The sequence below is a fragment of the Lacerta agilis genome, chromosome 5 (assembly GCF_009819535.1).
Source record: "Lacerta agilis isolate rLacAgi1 chromosome 5, rLacAgi1.pri, whole genome shotgun sequence".
Lineage (NCBI taxonomy): Eukaryota > Metazoa > Chordata > Lepidosauria > Squamata > Lacertidae > Lacerta > Lacerta agilis.
In genome coordinates this window covers 7,651,403-7,671,991 of record NC_046316.1, presented here as the reverse complement: position 1 = coordinate 7,671,991, position 20,589 = coordinate 7,651,403, and the positions used below count along the sequence as shown (strand labels likewise).

The 20,589-nt window shown below is 42.5% G+C and overlaps 1 protein-coding gene across 1 annotated transcript; it reads left to right on the top strand.

The window, feature by feature from the left end:
- Positions 1–20: 20 nt before the first annotated feature.
- On the top strand, positions 21–19,776 carry NUFIP1 (nuclear FMR1 interacting protein 1). Its single transcript, XM_033148379.1, has 10 exons — positions 21–181; positions 2,655–2,746; positions 5,618–5,722; positions 6,458–6,520; positions 6,961–7,037; positions 10,459–10,551; positions 12,702–12,943; positions 14,241–14,375; positions 14,854–15,089; positions 18,550–19,776. Exons 1-10 carry the CDS (start codon positions 49–51, stop codon positions 18,883–18,885), a joined length of 1,512 nt encoding a protein of 503 aa, XP_033004270.1. The 5' UTR covers positions 21–48; the 3' UTR covers positions 18,886–19,776.
- The last annotated feature ends 813 nt before the right edge of the window (positions 19,777–20,589 follow it).

Sequence of the window (20,589 nt, the reverse complement as noted above, 5' to 3'; positions counted from 1 at the left end):
CGCCGCGCAACTTCCTCCATGCTGCGCGCCGTCGGAGTTGCTGAAGCGATGGATGCGTCCGTGTGGCGGGTGCCGCCGCCGCCGCCGCCGCCGCCTTTTCCTGACTGGGCCTCCCAAGGCCACTGGCTTCCTCCCCCTCCTCCTCCGGGGCCGTGGCCTCCTCCTTGGTCCCAGCCTCCAGGTGCGTCGCCCTTCGGCCGGCCTCGCACGTGCGGAACTCGCCGCCTCGTGATGGCCTTTTCCCGCTCGGGGTCTTTTTGCGCCTGGCTGCGGGGCTGGGCCTTGCTAGACGCGGCTCCCGAGTCCTCGGGGCCCAAGGTCTCAGGGCTTCCCCGCCCGCCTCGTGAAAACCCTGCAGCGTAGCCAGGATTGCGGAGGGACGGAGCCCGAGTATAGAGCCGCAATATCGATCAGATTCATTTCGTCCTTGGCAAATAGGAGAGGGGTGGGTTGGTGTGTGTCCCTCCCCCCAGGGCCAGATTTAGGTTTGATGAGGCCCTAAGCTACTGAAGGTAATGGGGCCCTTCATATGTCCAGCTGTCCTTTGTCAACAACAAATTGTCACCGTTTTTGGTGTTGAATATATGCTATATGGTAATTTATAGACCTAATAGATATCTAATGCCATTTGCACATGCAGAATGTCGGCACCCTATATATGTTGTTGTTTAGTCATTTAGTCATGTCCGACTCTTCGTGACCCCATGGACCAGAGCATGCCAAGCACCCCTGTCTTCCACTGCCTCCCGCAGTTTGGTCAGACTCATGTGGTAGCTTCGAGAACACTGTCCAACCATCTCATCCTCTGTCGTCCCCTTCTCCTTGTGCCCTCAATCTTTCCCAACATCAGGGTCTTTTCCAGGCAGTCTTCTCTTCTCATGAGGTGCCCAAAGTATTGGAGCCTCAGCTTCAGGATCTGTACTTCCAGTGAGCACTCAGGGCTGATTTCCTTCAGAATGGATAGGCTTGATCTTCTTGCAGTCCATGGGACTATCAGGAGTTTCCTCCAGCACTATAATTCAAAAGCATCAATTCTTCGGCGATCAGCCTTCTTTATGGTCCAGCTCTCACTTCCATACATCATTACTGGAAAAACCATAGCTTTAACTATATACACACACATATAGAAATGAGCAAACCAGTGATATTTTAGGGAGCAGGCTAGCAGGCGGGGCCCATTACTTACATCATAGGAGCCTACACAACACAAAACACTGTAGCTGTATGTAGGTTTTATTTTATTTGTTTTTTATCTTCTATTTTGGAAATGTACATCCAGTTGTTTCTTTCTTTAATTTTTTGGGGGCCCCCCAAGAGAGTGGGGCCTTAAGCTATAGCTTATTTAGCTTATACATAAACACGGCACTGCCCTCCCCCCACTTCTTCCTTCATCTCCCCCACCCCACCCCACCCCCTTATTTCAGAAGTGAAGAACCAAAAGAAAAGAAGGGATGTGTTTAAGCAAAAAGAGAGAGAGAGGGAGGCTGGCAGGCATGGCTGGTGTGGGAAGGGAATAGAGGAAGAGTTGGGTGGGTTGCCTTGTCGTTGTTTTTGCCACCTGTCTTCTCAAGTTTTCTTTGTTCCATTTGTCGGCATTCCATTCTTGTTTATGTAATGAGCACTGGAAGGCTGCTTTGGAAATTTCTGGGACCTCCTCTTTCCCCCCAACCCATATTATTTAGGAGGAACTGCTCCTAGAATTATATATCTATGTACTTCCCCTCCCTTCCTCTTCTCACAGCTCCTATTCCAAATAATCTACTTTCCCATCTCCATTCCAATACGGAATAAAACTATTTCATTGAAACATTTAAATAAGCATCCACGTATAAAAAGCACAGTAAAGCCAAGCACATTGGACTGTTAGGAGTTAAAACAGCAATTTAGACAATTTAAAATCCACAGGGCTGCTTTTCATTTTCTAATCTGATTGTACAGTTGACAACTATCTTGCGGGGGTTCAGTTCCTGGCCCCCACGCGGAGTGCATATAAGTGCATCCCGCTCTGTTACGCACTTTTCATTATATTTTTGGGATATTTTTGGTTACCTGTGCGCACATGCATGATCACATGTCTTTTGAATGCTCATTAGTCATTGCCTGTTTAAATTCTTCATACTTCATGTTCCAATTAAATGAAACTCACCACATTGTTATATCCCAAGGTTTTTGCCAGTGATGACCCCATGTTTTCCTTGGGGTGCCAGATACTTGTGTGGGAAGTAATTATGGGGCCTGGTTGCTGATCCATGTGATCAGACTTTTCATATATTAGCACTGGAGCATAAAGCGCAAACATGCCAAATTAGCTGGCTAGTTTTATCCCTTGGTCATAGCAGAAGAATAACATTCAGCAAATGGTCTGGGATAGAAGAGTTCCCTATTAAGAGGGATTGTTTAGTCTGGGAACTGTAGCTCTGTGAGGGGCATAGGGAGTCTCCTAGCAACTCTCAGCCCCCTTAACAAACTATCGTCCATGATTGTTTTTAAAGTGGTATGATACTGCTCTAAATGGGTAAAGCAGATGGGACCTTAGTCTGGCAGTTTTAACTCTTTAGTTGTGTTTATATGTAATTTTACTTCATATACAAATTGCAGTGTCCCAATGGCTGATGCAAATAAATATCAGTAACTATTTTGATTTTTAATTAAAGGCAGAAATTTCCATTTTGATAGAGAATGGCAAATGGAACAAGCTGGAATGCCACGTGCTGGATCCTGTCAAGGCAGGAATGGCAAACAGAAGGTATTTAATTGTAAATTTGGGGTTAATAAATTCTGATGTCAGCCTTTATACATATTTATTGTTTTATATATTATTAAGTTTGTATACCACCCTTCATGCAAAGATCACAGGGCAGCTTAGAGCATAAAAATACAAAAGGAAAACACAAAATACTTAACATAGTCATAAAAGCAAACAAGAAAAACATTAAACCCTGCTCCCACAAACACATTTAAAAGGCCATACATTGTTTAATCAGCCGGAGGCCTGATCATAGAGGATATGTAATGAAAGCACAAGGTGAGCCTCCCTGGTAGGAGCATTCTATAAATGGGGTGCTAGCAGTTCCCGGCGTGCACAGCGGGAGGATGGCGGACTTTAACATCTTTGCTATCTATCACGAGTTAATTTGGCGGCTGCGATGGGAGTAAGCAGCCTCCCACCTCCCCGGGACGACGGGGAGGGCTGCCTTTGCCCGCGGTACTCCTTAACCCGCTTTGGGTCCTTCGGGACCGGTGGGGGAGTCTGGGCACATAGGGCTCGTTTTCAGATGCAGCTCCTGGAGCCGGCCCCGTTCGTGCACGCTCCCTTTAATTGGATATATAAATTTGTTTAAAGATTTTGGGCATGTCTCGGACAAAGGAGTGGGAAGAATGTTGCTAACTGCAGCCCTGAGTGATTAAGAATGAAGATTGGAAGAAGACGCGGACTTTACATTGGTATGTGAAGGAGGGAAAAGAAGGGGGGGTAAGCTCTGGAATCTCCGTTTGTTTTGCCTCAATATCTACTTAACACGGGCGAAACCTCCCCCTAGAAAATCCACTTTCACAGGCAAATGGCAAGTGGACTTTAAAGACAGAATGGAAATTAGAATGGAAATTACAAAAATAAACTGTGTGGAGGTGAAACTTGATCTGGACTTGACTCAACAGAAATGGAGGATCCTCGGCTGGCTGTGACGCAGCTAGAATTAACTGCCGAGTGCTGATGATAGCCTGTGGAGCTGTACACCACTTCAAAGGGAGAAGCCGGATTTGATGGACGATTGATAGTGGAATTTACGAGGGTCTGGCCCTCCCGGAAAGGAGTGGGGACGGCTCACAGGGGAAGAAATTGGTGTGTCGCAGTTTGATTTACAAGTTTGATTTATGAGAGACTTTCAAGATGGCGTCAGCCGAAATGCGATATTGGGAGAGGATGGCTTTTTCCACACAGAGACATTATTTACTATAAGAGTGTCTGCTTGCTGGCATTTATCAGAGGCTGTGAAAATATTGACTTTATGAAGCAACTGGAAAAGATCATAAGAAAGCGCTCCGGAGTCCGAGACATGGGGAATTCACAAGTTAAAAATTTGGCATAATTGGAATTGTTATAATTGGAATTGTATAATTAATTTGGCATTGTAATTTGTTTGGTAATTGGAAATATATGTTGGAAAATCAATAAATATGTTTAAAAAAAAAAAAAATATAAATGGGGTGCTAGCGCAGAAAAGCCTGTTCTTGTGTTGCCGCCCTCTGGACCTCTTGTGGAGGGGCTACATGAAGAAGGGCCTCAGATGATGGTTGTGCAGTGCAGGTCACTTCATATGAGGAGAGGATGTCTTTGAGTTATGGCTCTCCTGAGCCATATGAGACTTTGTAGGTAAAAACCAACACTTTGAATGAGGCCCAGAAACTAATAGGCAGCCTGTGTAGTTGGGCCAGGATTGGTGTTAACATGTTTGGACCACCTACCTGACCGCTGAATTCTGCACCACCTGAAGTTTCCAAACCGTCTTCAGAGGCAGCCTCTTGTTTAATATTTAGTATTCTAGCCTAGAGGTTACCAGAGCACAGATAACAGAAGTTAGATGTATTCAGACATGACAATAAATCATGGCTTATCATTATAGGAACTAGTTGCATCAAACCTTGGGCTCCTCCATCCCCTCTCTTCCTTTGGCATAACAATAAGGAGATGGCAGTAAAAAAATGGAAGTGAAAATAAATTGTAAAACAAATTATAGAAGTATAAAACAGGACAAAGTTACAACCATAAACAAGTGTGAAAACAATTAAAAACTTCCATGTATAAAAAGCAATCCTCATTTTGTTTTAAAAAATCACATTGAGAAATAGATAAAATAGTTCCATTATGTATGCAGAACAGAAAATTCAAATGGAAAATGTAAACTGAGCTTTTAAAATTGGAATAATATCCAACAGCTCCACAGTAAACCTCCACTGCATGTTTGCATATGTCCTGCTGCATACCCTAGTGGTATATGTGGCAAACTTGCTTGCCACACAAAACACAAGTCAGTACTATTCAGTCCACAGCTAACCTGAAATTTAAATCTGGGACGTTTAATGCTCCATTCTTTCAATCACGTCACCACCATTCTTTTAGTTATAAAAGTTAAAATACTGTGAAACACAATACTTCATCTCAATTGTAAGCTTTGTTCTGCAGTGGTTCCAGTCATACTTGGATGATCATTTCCAGAGGTAATGCTTGATGCATGTTGTTCAGCCCCATGGACCTTTTAATGTGGGGTTCCTTATGCTTCAGTCTTAACTGTTTAACATCTACATGAAAACACTGAGTGGGGGGTCATCCAGAGTTTTGCAGTGTGTTATCAGCAAAATGCTGAAGAAACACAGCTCCAGTTCCTCTAATGATAAGCCATGGTTTATTGTCAAGTCTGAATGCAGTGTCTGTGAGATTAAATGCAGTTTTTAGGTAGGCTCTGCGAATTGACTGACTAGCAATTGGATCTGGCAGGTTTAACACCTTATCTGACACAATATTTTGCATCAGCGGAATGACTCCTGGCAATTGCTGTGTTGGTCAAGATAAATATAATTGTAAGTGATTATAGTTAATGTTTCCCTGCTCTGTTTGCAGAATAGGAAGCGAAAAGAACCAGTTTATACTCATTATTGTGATACATGTGATCGTGGCTTTAAAAACAAGGAGAAATATGAAGAACATGTCTCTCAGCATAGGCAGGTATGTTTTAATAGTTGGGTAGATTTTTCTCTCTTTGGGTTGGCAATTAATTAATGGCATGATTTCTTTAGTTCATTTGTTACCTAGCTTAGCACTCCTTCAGTAACGCTGTCATGGGATCATGGAATACTGAGATGGAATTTCTCGTGTAGCTGGGATTGTCTCCTCCAACTGCATGCAATATCAAAATTTCCTAGGTGTAAATCATTTAAATTGTATAGGGCTGGGAATACCCCTGTCTGAAACCGTGGAAAGTGAAGACAATGCTAAACTAGTCAGTGGCCTGGCTAAATATAAGGCAGCTGTCTGTGTTCCTGAAAGGGTTTAAAGGTGGAAAGAACTTTCAGGTTTCTCTGAAATATACTAAAATTATTCTAATACTCAGTTGCTAGTTATATGGTTGCGAGGTATCATTTGAAAATCTAGAGGGAACACTAGAGTTCAGTTTATTCTAAAATAGCCAGAACTCAGAATAAATGTCTTCTTCTGTGTTGCATAGCCTTAATCAGGTCTAGGGTAAAGCAGCTTTGTCCCTTGCAGGGGCAATAAAGTGGCATCAACAGCTAAGGAAGCAGATAAGGTAAAGGCAGAGGAAGAAAAATAAAAGTGAGAAGAGAACAAGAAGCAGGAGGTTCAGCCGCAATTGCAGCTTGTCATTATTGTGGATCCCTTTGCTAATTAGGCGTGCAAACACAACCCAGTTCTAAAAGTGGTTGCTACTGTTCTTTCTTTCAGTGTACAGAAGATGGCTGCACTTTTAGTGCACATGAAAAATTGGTTCAGATTCACTGGAAAAATGTAGGTATTTCCCTAGTTCAGCTTGAAATCTGATTTTAAATGAATTGTAGCGCTGTCTTGATTCAAACTCTCGTGCATTTCGCCGGTATTTGTGGCATTTTGTTGAACTGCAAGGAAAAGGAAACTATTCTTTTCTACTTTGAACTATAAAATCAATGCTGCTTTGTTAAATTAGACAGTTGTAGTGAGGAACAGGCCCTTTATGCCAATTGGAACGATCCTCCCATCTACAATTTTCACTCTATTTAGCCCTTGGATCAGCTGGTTAGTCTTCTTTGTTCTTAGTAACGCTGTTTTTCAGGGGTTGTGTTGTTGAATTTGGGTTTATTTTTGTCACTGTTTGTCCCCTTTCTTCTGTTTAGTCTTTAACTAAAATCAAAGTTTTTAAAAGACTATAAACAGCCGTAATTCACAATGTTCCCCCCCTTTCCCCTCCGCAGATGCATTCTCCTGGTGCCAAACAAATCAAGTTAGATACTCCGGATGAAATTGCTAAATGGAGGGAGGATAGAAGAAAGTGAGTAGATGTTTAATTTGCGTGGCTCCAGATGAGACTGAAAATAATTCCCCCCCCCCTAAAAACTCTTATTTACAACTTTTTCTTATTTCTCCCCTTTCCCTTCTTTGTCATGGCTGCTGCTGAGCACTGCTCTGTTCTTCCATCTTAGTTTAGAACGCATTATTGACTCCATCCATTTGATAGTGAGCTGTAACATTTAGTATGTGGAGAAAGCTCTGCATGGCATAACAGAGCTGTGTTTCTTCCCCTCGGCTTGGTTGTGCAGGCACCATTCCCACTCCTGTATTGCTGTCTACCTTTCCCAAATTTCTTGACGAGTAGAGGGGCAGGTGAAAATATGGGAGGTGAGTGCAGGCCTCCTCTTCCTCAAGGGGATCTCTTATAACCCATATGTATCCCTCCACACACATTTGCTATGTTTACAGTAGGACTGGATCAAGCTCTATATTTTTTATTTCATAGCACAGATCCCAAGGTGATGTAGAATAAAAAAATTGTAGGAGCGAGGCTGGGAGTAAGCTGTTTGTTACCTCTGTTTATTTGATCAGAGGGTAATTTCCCAAAGGAAATAAAATATTTAAATATTAAGTAATTAATTGAGGGGGGAACTGCATGTGGAAAAAACGCAGATCCCACCTGAAAGGGAATGGCTATTGAAATGCTGGTTGTCACAGAGAGAGAGAAATAAATTGACTTGAAGGTGAGGCAGTAGCCAAATGTGATCAATGTTAAAAGTAGTGCTTCTTGGGAATCTGAATGTACCAAGGTCATCGATGGAGATCCTACCTGGTGAACCCACAGTGAGAGCTATTCAATTTCTGCCACGCAAAAACTTGCTAGGAAAGCGGCTTGCTTGCTCGTTTTTTGTGAAAACTCTTCAGGTTATTAAAACAACACCATCTTTATTGTCAAGTTCCCCACAATTCACACGTCATGAATACAGTTTTCAGGTTAGGAGTCTTGAGAACTCTGTATAGTTCTGAGCCCGGGCTTCTGAACTGGGAAGGGCAGGGTATAAATAAAAAATTATTTATTTGTTTATTCATTTATTCATTTAACTAAGAGGCGACCAATCAGTGTAGCTCAAATAACCAGAAAAATGTAGGGGAGCACCGACTGAATTGGCTGTTATAACTTCAGGTAACAAAGGCAGCTAGAAATGTGTGAATGGGTCACTAAGATCCCTTACTAGCATAACTCCTGCATCCAGTCTTGGGGAGCAAAGGGAGCGGCTTCTTCCATTTACTCATTATTGCAGCCAGATTTCTATGGGCCATTCCATGAAAAATGAGCCTGATAAGAATGCTAGATGAGCGCTGGACTTTGGTGAGGAAGATTCCAAACGTGCAGTCTAACCATTTTTTTAAAAGCTAAAGACAAAAGAAGTTTATTTTATGGACATTCTTTTCAAAAGTCCACCCACGTAGTCTTCACAGAAGTGTTCAAGTTAAAAATTTTCTGATGATAGTCCCACCCGTGACAGCATTTTTTCCTTAATTTTGTATCGTTACATTTCTTAAACTTAATTCCTGATTGCATAGTTGTAACCAATAAACATTGATTTAAATAGATATGCTGAGTTTATCCACCTCCCAACTCACAGAGTTTTTCCATAAATCAAACTTATCTCAAGCTCCATGTCCTTTTTTTGTCCCACCCGTGACAACACTTTTAATATTTAATAAAATTGTCAAAAATATTCATAAAAATAATAAAAAATAGTAAAATGTTCAGCATCTTATTAAGAACATAGTTAAAATTTTGGTTGTTAATTTTTATGTATATTTACATTGTTACACATGTGTGAGTACCAAAAATCATGGTCAAAGTGTCCCACCCGTGACAATGGAATGGCCCCTATGGAGATACACTAGAGTTACAAATAGTTTGGGAAAAGGTGTTTGATTCAGAAACCTACCAAGCAAGATGATAAGATATGTAGAAGCAACCTATCCATACCGTATCAGTTTAGAGTCAGAAAATTAGTGCTGAAATCAGCACACAGGTGGCACATACCCTGTTGAAAAGGTACTACTTAATGATGATGTAGTATAAACACCCAACAATTGGGAAACACTTTCCTGCGAGCGCTCCAATTGGAGAACAGCCTTTACCAAAGGTGTCATGGGCTTTGAAGGCACTCGAACTCAGGACACAAGGGAGAAATGCACTAAGAGGAAGGCACGTTTGGCAAATCCACACTGTGATCAATTCCCGCCCAGGAACCAATGAATTGAGCTCCACAGTCACTTATGGACTCAGTGTTAAAACCGTGTTTATGGAAGACAATTTTACTCGTCTACAACTGATTGCTAAAGAAGAAGAAGACGACTTAATGATGAAATGCCACAAAACTGCTAAAGGGAGTGTAGGGCAAGGGAAACTTTTCCCATTTATGGTGTCCTGGTGTGCATTAATTCTGGCTGGATTTGCACGGAATTATTTCAGAAGCAAGGGATTGTACCAGAATATTGCTCTCCGTTGTGGATCCTAAACAAATTCCTCCAGAAGAAAATTAACTTCAAGGATGCTAGCAATAGCCCGTGGCTAAGCACAGGAAAGCAATGGTGACACTACTCCATACAGGACTGTGAAATATAGCGTACCGTAGGCATATGACTAGGAGGCTAACAACACAAGATAATGTAAAAAAAATTGGTATTCCTGTATATCTTTCGTAGGTTACAGGTCTCTGCAGCCATAGCAGGTGCTGTGATTCTCCAGCAGTTTGACTTTGCCCTTTTACCCAGCCAGATGGGTGGGGTATAAATAATAAATTTACTTTTATTATTATTACTTTGAGGCACACTCCTTTGTCTTTCGAGATAGATGGATACCGACCGACAACCAAATTAAGGTGTACAAGTGAATGGACCAGTGGTTATACCTAGAAATATTTGCTATATCGCATGTGGTTTTCTACAAAGGGTTGAGAACAAGGAATGTCAGTGTATCTATTGTAAAAAGAATTGCAGTAAAATTATACGTAAAGTAACAAGTGCAGAACAACTTATGATGCAGGTGCTGCAAAACCACGCTTTGGCCAGAGGCAGGGAGACACCCCAACCCAGGCCCTACAACATTTGAAAATAGCAGCTAGCCAGCACCAGCTTTCTCTAGGCAGGAGAAAGGGATGCCTGTGGCAGTAATAGCATATCTGTTATGTGCTGGGGTCTTACGGATGTCAGGGCCTGGAGGAGTCGCATTTCCATTCTTCCGCTCCCTAGTTGATGGCCTAGGCTAGGAACACACCAGCCCTTAGCAATGGGAGACAAATTATTTGCCTGCCAGCCCACAGTGTTGAAAGCACTACATCTTCCCAGCCCCCAATTCTTGCTAGGAATGTTGTGATTAAGGCTTGTAAAACACTTCAGTGCCATAGATGTATTAATAAGACTTCATATGTATCTTGCTTTAGAAATTTTCCTACTTTGGCAAATATTGAAAAGAAGAAAGCAATGGAGGTGGAAAAGGAACAAAGAGGAGAAATACTGAAAACACTTCAGTTTGGGTATGTGTGTGTGTGTGTGTGTCTATATGTTGTTGGTACCATCAAAAATGGACTCTTCCTTTATCATTTATTAAATATTAATTGATTTTCTGTAATGTGTTCAGAACAGTGTAGATGAGATTTCCAGAAAGTCTGCACCCTGGAATTAGTCCAGTCCCAGCCTGGTACATATCTAATTATATTGAGCACTTTCAATCCATTCTCTGGTGTCAGGAGTAGCCCAGCTACTCACGAGGAGAGGGAGAGAGGAAGCCCTGCTCAGGAGCAGGGCAGGGAGAGCTGCTCTTCAAGGGAAGAAAGCTCACGAAGCTATAGGGAACCCGAGCCCCTTTTGCAAACGGACTCCTCCTCCTCCTCATCCAGCTCCAAGCGAGGGAGCGGAGCAAGGGCTCCGTGACACTGCTGAAAGACCCAGCACCACCAGCCAGACTAGATCGGACAGAAGCTCACAGCTTCCGACACAGGCAACGCGCAGGGGGGCTAGAGGACCCAGGAGACATCGTTTCAGGGTGCCGAAAATCTGGTGTTGGGCGGGGAGCCGAAGGAATGTACTTCCGGATTCTGATAGTGATTGAACGGTCATGTTTTTGACTATCTCCGCTTGTAAATAGCAATGCTTAATAAATAGCTTCAGTTTTCAAAAGAGGCTCTGTTGTTACTCATGAGCAGTACTGGGGAAGATCCTGATATCTGGTCTAGATGTGTGCAGTGACGAAGCTTGCCTAGGCGTGGGAATAGCCATTGCCACCAGCATTTGTGCAATTGCTAAGTTTATACCAGCAGACCTATAAAATTAGGCTCCTACTGATTTTATCACAAGGCATAGCAGCTTATGTTTCCTTCCCTCCTTCTTCCTCATCAGTTGTTAGCAGTAGCTCCTGCATGCATGTCATTCCATCCTTCTCCCATGGTTCTTCTGCAAATACAGCCTTCATGTTCCAGTCACTTGCTCAGCCCTTCTCACACACATTTCAGTTTTCATTCTACAACCTCTTTGACAGTATGGGGTAGCCATCTTCAAATTGAATTGAATTGAAATACTTTATTGTCACTTGTACAACTTGTATACAGTGAGATTACATACATAACTGAAGGGCTGTCCCATGGAAGATGGAGCAAGCTTGATTTCTGCTGCTCTAGGGAGTGGGAACTGAACCACTGGATCCAAATTACAGGAAAGGGATCCACAGATAAGGGTGGTGCACAAATTAAATAAAGAAATAAGAAAAGGAGATTTGGCCTAAATGTTAGGAAGAATCTTTTGACAGTAAGAGCTGTTTGACAGTGGGATTCCTCAGAAGCTGATGGGCTCTCCTTCCTTGGGGTTTTTTTAAAAACAGGATGGGTGGCCGTCTGTGAGGGATTCTTTAGTTGTGATTCCTGCATTGCAGGGAGTTGGACTGTATGAGCTTTGAGATCCTTTCCAGCTCTGCAATTCTATAACAGCAAGGCACTTGGTCCAGATTGTAAACGAGACTGGGGGAAAGCTATCCTTATTCTCTCGATACCCAACACAGTGTTTCCCAAACTTTTGATAACCTAGTGTCAGGGAACTGTCCTCGGCTCAGCGCAGGGTTGTGGAAGGGCTCTCGGGATGCTACAGAGAGCCCCGGCCCCACCTGACCAGCAACACCTCTTCCAGCGGAGGAAGCAGTGATGTCTCTAGTGGGGAAGGGCAGGCAGCTCAGAGGCTTGAGAACAGAGGCTCTGGGGATGTTGGAGAGACCCTGCACCCCCCTCGCTCAGTGGGCGAGGAGGGAGACACGCCATTTCCGGTACCCCAAGTGCGCAGAGGGGTGAAACGCAAGGAGGGGAGGCGGAGATTTCATATACCGAAACTCTTATGTTGGGGTTCCAGCCGGAAGGGGCCACTCCCAGATTTTGCTAGCGACTGATACGGTCATGTTTTTCAGCACTCTGCACTGTAAATAGTTTGCACATTAAAACTGTTAAAAGACAGTTCGGACTCATGCCTGCTTACTCGTGAGCAAACCAATGCAGACCTGACACCTAGGTACTGCTGAGGTATAAATGAATGACTTGGGAACGAGCCGTATACTGTATAAGAATATATGCGGGGAGCAGCATCTGTGTCATGGCTAGCACAGGAAATTACCTGGAACAAACATTTATGCATTTTTCTCTTCCAGCAAGATGAAAGGAATGTGGAAACCTCCTCAAGCTGTGGCTTCAAGGCAACGAGGAAAAGTAAGAAGGCAGACAAATGGCTGCTGGAACAAATCTAATCATCCCTTGAAGGCTCCCGCTGCAGCTGTGACTGGTCCAAATAACCATGGAACCGAGAAGGAATTTGGAAAAGAGCTTTCTGGAGAAGCAGATGCCTCTATGAGAGATGTAGATCCCCTTAGCATTCTGGCCAGAAACGATCCTGGTGAGGCATTTCCCTGCGTTTTGTTTCTTCACATAATTAAATAATCAACAGAAAGCAGTAATCGGAGAGAACTGCCCTTGGACAAATGTAGGTGAGAAGGTTGTGGAGGTAGAAGTGACTCCGCACCCCAAAAACCTGCCAAGTGAATAACTTGATTTTGTTGAGGGACTTAGCCAAGCAGGAGTCAATCCCAGTTTCCCTCAGCCAGCATAAGGCCCCTGCTGCCCTCCTCAGGGTTGGAATTGGTCAAATTAGTGAGTTGGCCCTGGTGCTGCTGATGATCATGGAGAGACAAATAAGGTTTATTTACATACCCCCTTTTCTGCAGTAACTGTACTTAGTGGGTTTACCCAATCCACTGGTTCCCCAAAACTGCTCGGAGCAGGATTCTGGAGAAGTTGCCACCTCTTCTGAAGTTTTTATGGTTGATATTAGCCTCCTTCAACTTGCTTGTTACCTAGCCACTAGCCAGGAGGATCCTGAAGAGGTTTTAGTAAGTTCTGTTTTATCTGCTCATCTAAAGCACACAGGAAGAAGAGGGGGCCATGCAGGCCCATAAAGGAGGCTAGACTGGTTCATATCTGACTCTGGATGCAGAAAAGGCCTAACTTCAGCAGAGGTCTAGTAGACCACTAGAGGTGGCTTCATGGTGGGGCCTCAGATTTGCATCTGTTACCTCATTGCAAATCACTTTTCTTGTTGGCTTTTCTGTCTCCAGTACTGACCTTAAAGCTGAAGTATTTGGGTCCATAGCAGCCCATTCCAATCAGTCTTCCTTCAGGTAAATAGTCCAAGCTCTCTAGGGGATGCCATTTCCATAGAGCTACTCATCTGTTTACACAGATACCACCCATGGGAAAAGAAGGAATCTCTTTTGGTGTTGTGTAATTGTTCAGATATTTTTGTCTCGCAATTGAAGGAGTATTATACCATTTAGGTACTCTTTATCAGAGTCTGATTTGTTGCTGAAAATAATTAGGTATGAGGTGCTGACAGCACACATGTTTGCTCCCCACCCCCAGCACTGTACTGAAAACTTCTGCAGCCAAAACTGTGCACAGCATTACAATCGGTCATCTGCTTGCATTGAATAAAGGTATTTAATTTGCATGTTTAATTTAGAATTGGCTGTATCAAGTTTTTCAGAACCCTTTATTGTTGTAGTGTAGATGGGTACACATCTATGAATAGGGCAGAAAGTTTCTGTGATGGGTGTGAGAGAGTAGCCCGGTGAAGCTTGGAGCTAGTTGTAGGCCCTGCTTAAAGATAATGATGCAATTTTTCTGCCTCCTTCCAGATTCAGACAAAGAGGTGTGCACTGAAAAAAATGCAGCTTTGGGAATGACTGTTGTTCCAAAGCAGGTGACCTCTGCTCTGAGCTCACTAGTGGCGAACTATGGCAGCATGTCGGAAAGTGAAAATGAACAAGAGGGTAAGCTGTTTAATTTAAGCTAAACTGAACAATGTATATACAGTTAGCAGTAAAGGTGCAGTTACGGAATATGTGGCTCATTAGCGATGCCCTGCTATTTATAGGGCTGGTAGGTGACTAAATGAACAGAGGCTATTGCATTAATGCTCTAAATCAGGGTTTCCCAAACATGGGTCTCCAGCTGAATTTGGACTACAGTTCCCATCATCCCTAGCTAGCAGGACCAGTGGTCGAGGGTTATGGGGGTTGTATTCCCAAATCAGCTGGAGACCCAAGTTTGGGAAACCCTGTTCTAAATCAGAATTTTGTTTTGGTTTAAGTGGTACAGACATACTATTTGTGCACAGTGCTCTTCACATTCAATATCCTTTCTTAAGTAATTTCATTTTGAATCTGTCTTGTGCAGTAATCAGTTGCCTGGCCCAATCAGTGCTTTCAGCACGACTTATTTTTACTGCTTGTTCTTTTTTAAAAATAGAACCAATCAAGACTGCAGCAAAAGTATTTTGTGAAAACAAGACATCTCTCGGAAGTGTCCCTTCATCTGCAAGCATCTCCCAGAGCTTTAAAGACGCAAGCCATAAAGAGGCTGCTAATTATGTAGACACAGCATCGGGGAGGCCGGATTCACATGCAGTACATTCCAGGAGTCTGAACAGACAGAGGAAAGCACTTTCTGAATTACCACGCCGTCATCCAACTCTGCTGGAAATGGTAAACTGCCCTTCCAGTATTTTCTACTTAGTAAATACAATATTGTGTGTCCATGATTGTAGGCTGGTGCTGCAAGAGGTTAGGTAGCCTTGTCAGGTAAGTTAAAGGCACCCCTGACCATTAGGTCCAGTCGTGTCCGACTCTGGGGTTGCAGCGCTCATCTCACTCTATAGGTCGAGGGAGCCAGCGTACAGCTTCTGGGTCATGTGGCCAGCATGACAAAGCCGCTTCTGGCGAACCAGAGCAGCGCATGGAAATGCCGTTTACCTTCCTGCTGGAGCGGTACCTATTTATCTACTTGCACTTTGACGTGCTTTCGAACTGCTAGGTTGGCAGGAGCTGGGACCGAGCAACAGGAGCTCACCCCGTCACGGGGATTTGAACCGCCGACCTTCTGATCAGGCTTAGTCAAGGCAAAATAAAGTGCTGCTTGACCATCTGTTTCAAAACAGTGAAGAAGAAATGCATGGAGATCTTCTCTTCTGCTGGCAATGTCAAATAAGCTTCCCAAGCTATCTTTTCTATCCAGCATATCCTAAATCCATCTAAACTGAATACTGTTTGTGAGGGGAAATTGGCTTCCCATTAAATGAGAAGTGCAGTTAGGCTATCTAATAGATGGAATAAGACAATTGAATTAATACTGGAGGAAGAAGCAGACAGGTCACTGTGTTGGTCTATTGCATCAAAAACAAAGTCCTGTAACCCTTTAAAGCCAAATAAATAAAAAACATCAGTTTGTTATAAAGTTTCTGGAAATACTGCTTTAAGCATAGATTCATCATTTGTAGGGTCCTTGGCTGTGAGGACCTGAGTACATAGTGTATTTATTCCCATTATGTTCTCTGATGCAACCATGTGTCCATGTTGAGTTCCATACGAATTCTGGCCACACAGTTTATCCCCTTCAGTTAAGCATTAGCTGAGCAAAACCATCTCCACTTGTTACAGGAGAGGGAGAAAACAAAGGTCTGAGTTGGTAACTGTCAGATTCAATAGTAGTTGGTGAATGTTCTTTCATTGTGGAATTATCTTTTTTTAATTTAAGATTTTATTGAATTGTACAAAAAACCAAGTACAATTAGGGGATGTATATCAAAGAATATTTGTTTTGTCACATTATAGCACTCAATTACTATTAACAGTTGAATGAGATCGATTGAGTATCATTTTTTCCCCTCTAAATCAGTTATGAGGTCCACATTTCATTCATTGGTACAGGCAAAGGACTTTGCAAATCATTTGCAGAAACATCAGGTATAAATTCTGGGTTTTCAGAACTGAGACTTTTAAAGTTATGTAATTTTCCAGATTCCAGGTATTATTTTACTTAAAAGGAAATTGTAAATCATAATTGCAGCATCATTTGGATAGCAGTCTCCATAATCCTAGCCATCTCCTAATATACCTCAGTCCAAAAATTTTGAACAAATGGACACTCCTGCCATAAATGGAAGTATGTCACGCTGGCACCAAATCTGTGCCAGCAATCGAGTGCCAATCCTGAAGTCATGTGAGATAATTGTACCGGTGTGCAGTATTGCCTGTGTAATATCTTCACATAAGTAAACACCAGTTTGTATGATTTAGATAGGAGACCGTAATTTTTTCCATTAATTTAATTCATATCAATACCTATATCACGATCCCATAGAGTTTTAAGGCCTGCAAGAACTCAATTATATCATTGTGGTATTATCTGAATACTGGTTTCTGTATTTCAGGAAGGTTCAGCAGTTGGCTTCAATAATAAAAAAGTAATATACTAGCTAAGCAGGCTATGGCAAAAAAGAAAACACTGAAGCTGAAAGCATCTCTCTCCTCTTGTGTACACCATACATTCCATACGCAGGGACCTGCCAGCCATTAGGCATGTACTGGCCAATCTGCTGTGCATTTCCATACCACTGACCCCACTGCATCTTGTGTACACCCTGTGTCCAATGTTTGAGCACCACACCTCTTTTTATGTGAGGAGGGTTGCCCGCTTTCTTCTCAGTGTTTTTAATTGGTTTGTTGCAGGGTGGGGTGTATTCTGAGCATTGGCAGTTTTTATTCTATGTATTTATTGCGTTTACATTCCACCTTTCCCTCCAAGAAGCTCAAAGAGGGCACATGGTTATCCAGTTCCCTGTTTTATTCTCACAACAACCCTGCGAGGTAGATTAGGCTAAGAGATGGTGACTGACCCAAGGTCGCCCAGTGAGCTTCATGGCTGGGTGGGGATTAGAACTCTGGTCTCCCAGGTCATAATCCAGCACTCTAACCACTACACCATATCTCATATTACGTGGTGCCCATCACATTTCCTTAGCTTTCATGTGTACCTCTGAGGTGGCACTATGGTCTAAACCACTGAGCCTCTTGGGCTTGCTGGTCAGAAGGTTGGCGGTTCAAATCCCCGCGACGGGGTGAGCTCCTGTTGCTCTGATCCAGCTCCTGCCAACCAAGCAGTTCGAAAGCACACCAGTGAAAGTAGATAAATAGGTACCACTGCGGTGGGAAGGTAAATGGCGTTTCCATGCACTCTAGTTTCCATCACGGTGTCCTGTTGCGCCAGAAGCGGTTTAGTCATGCTGGCCACATGACCCGGAAAGCTGTCTGTGGACAAACGCCGGCTCCCTCGGCCTGAAAGCCAGATGAGTGCCGAAACCCCATAGTCGCCTTTGACTGGACTTAACCATACAGCAGTCCTTTACCTTTACCTCTGAGCCCAAAAAGTTTGGGGGGCCCTCACATATCCTAAAATAAAAACATGCCTTCTATGGTTGAGATGGTTCAGTTGGTAGAGCATAAGACTCTTAAGCTCAAGGTCATGGGTTCAAGCCCATTGGGCAAAAGATTCCTGCACTGCAGGAGGTTGGACTAGATGACCCTTGTCCCTTCCAACTCCGCAATTATATTATATTCACTTTTATAAGTTTACTTTCGTTGCTTTGGGCTAAGGAAAACCAGCTATAGGCCTGTGTCAGTGTCTGGAAACTGGAGAAGTGACCAGGTTAGTCATTCCCCAGTTTCAGTTTCGGCCTTTCAGTGGCTGCATAGCAAATAAATATTTTAAATAAATACGTGTCCCTCATCATAGGGTGACTTCCTTAGGAGGATGCTATCTTACTGGGATGGTTCTTGAGCTCCAATGTCATGCCATGGTTCTCCTTTCACATGAGCATTAGTTTTATAATGCAGATTATTTCTGTAGTTCATCACAGTTTCGTAGTTGAATCTCAAGTCCCACCATTAATTGGGGGTGGGGCATCCGATCAGAGTGATTAATCCATAGTTCCAGTTTTTATAAAATGTCTGAGGTATATATTTCTGCTTGGTTTTTAGCAGAGACAAGAAACCCAAATATATTTTGGAAACCCATTTGCTGATTACTCCATAATTGTATCGCTGTAAGCAGTTCTGTTTGCATAGAATGTTTGTAGGAATTTGCCTCATTCTGTCTTTCTCCTTCTAGCTATTAGCAAAGGACATACGGCATGAAAGGAATGTGATTCTGCAGTGCATTCGCTATATTCTCCAAAATAATATCTTTGGACTCTACTCACAGACTGGCTCAAGAGCATGCATGGAGACTGGACAGACTTCTCAAGATACGAAAGGCAGGCAAACTGAATCTAACAGCTCTCATAGTTTTGACAATAAATTAGCAGAGCAGAATGAATTACTTGTAGGTCAAAGTAAGGAGGCATCTGTAGTATCCTGCACAGCACAAACGTATGCTGTTGATGAGGAGATTTGGGAAACCACAGAAATACACCGTAAAGAAAACGAACTTGATAGTTATGCATAACCAGACCTATTTCGGGATTCTTTCTGAAAGTCAGCAAATTATATAGTACCTCAAAATATTTTGACAGAACTAAATTAGGCCTTCTAATGTAAACCTGCATCGACATCTATCCTGTTACTATTTTGATCTTGCAGATTTTTTTCTTGAGGGTTTTATTTTTATACCGGAGGAGTTTAAATAGACCTTAACCACATTAAATCATTATTAATGTGGTTTCTATTATAGACATGACGGCAACATTCATTGTTGTTGTTGCCCTTCTTCCCTATGGTCTCAGGCACTTTTCTCACACCCCCAAAGTGTAACGGCCTTGGAGACAGATTGTGGGAAGGGAAGGCAGGAAGAGGATTTGGCTTTCCTCTCCTTTGTGATCTTTTGATGTTAATATTAGACATCTCACCCTCCCGTTTTATACATGAATGTGATACTCATGAAATGTGACTGCCACCATTGTGCCCAATGTGGCCCTTAGAGTATCTAATTTCTGAAGTTTCAGAAAGATGGAACATTAAATATTAGCCTTGCAAATATTTATCCAATCTTAACACTAGTTTTGTTGTCTTGAAGATTAGGCTGAAGGACATGTTATCCCCCTACCTGCCTCTGACCAATTCGGATTGTTTTATTTTTATTACGGTTGTCCCCAGCAATGTGGTACAGTTTGACAAAGCTTTATATTTTTAATCATTAGTGGAGCAATATGCACCAAGTTGCCAGGATTCAAAGTATGTTTTTAACAAAAATATGTACTGTATTCCTTCCCACGCTTCCACTTTTGTCCTTCAAATGTAATACACTTAATAAACTGTTGGTGCAGAAATTGAACACACGGTATTGGAAAAGCAGACACTTTACATTGGATTTTAAATAATACATTGAAATTTTGTGTAATTGCAGTGACTCATTGTCTATTTGTCCTAGTTTGATTTGGAAATTTGGTTTTCAGTCCATACAGTACAGCCACTCCAAGGGTTGGGATGGCAGAGATAGTGAAAAACGCTGGATTTTTTTTGACATGTGAATTAATGTGGAAGAGAGGTGAACTCTCAAAGAAGTGGAAGCAATTCTCCATTGCACTGAAAAATTAGACTAAAAGTAGCAGGAATAAACTTTGAAATTGTGCACATTTCCACTGCATTTCTTTAAAAAATTTATCCAGATGGTTCATTGTCAGCAGTGCTACAGGAACCAAGAGGATCAAAAGTTTAGAAGACTAGCAGGCCAAAGGTCTGCTGAAATAAAATGACTAGCCCACAAACTTGCATTTCTCATTCACACACACTCATGAGTGCCAACAAGATTTTCTGGCCCCAACACACTGTTTATTAATTTACCTATTGACCCATTCACAAAAGTTACATATGCTTTGTGTCATCATGCATATTTGTGTCCAGGTTGAAATGGAGGGTGCAAAAATAAATTGGGGATGACACACGTAATAAAATGTCTGCAGACAATGTGAACCAATGAAGTTTTTTGCATAATTATATTTACATACTAGAAAAGGCTTTACCTGTTGAATTTCTACCAAAGGGACAAGAACCCAGTTTTTCCCCAATACCAACACTAAACCAAGGCCTAGGCTGCTGTCCTGTGTACCCACTTAACTGGAAGTAAGCCTTATTAAATACAAAGAAACGCATGTATGTTGTTTAGTCGTATCCGACTCTTCGTGACCCCGTGGACCAGAGCACGCCAGGTACT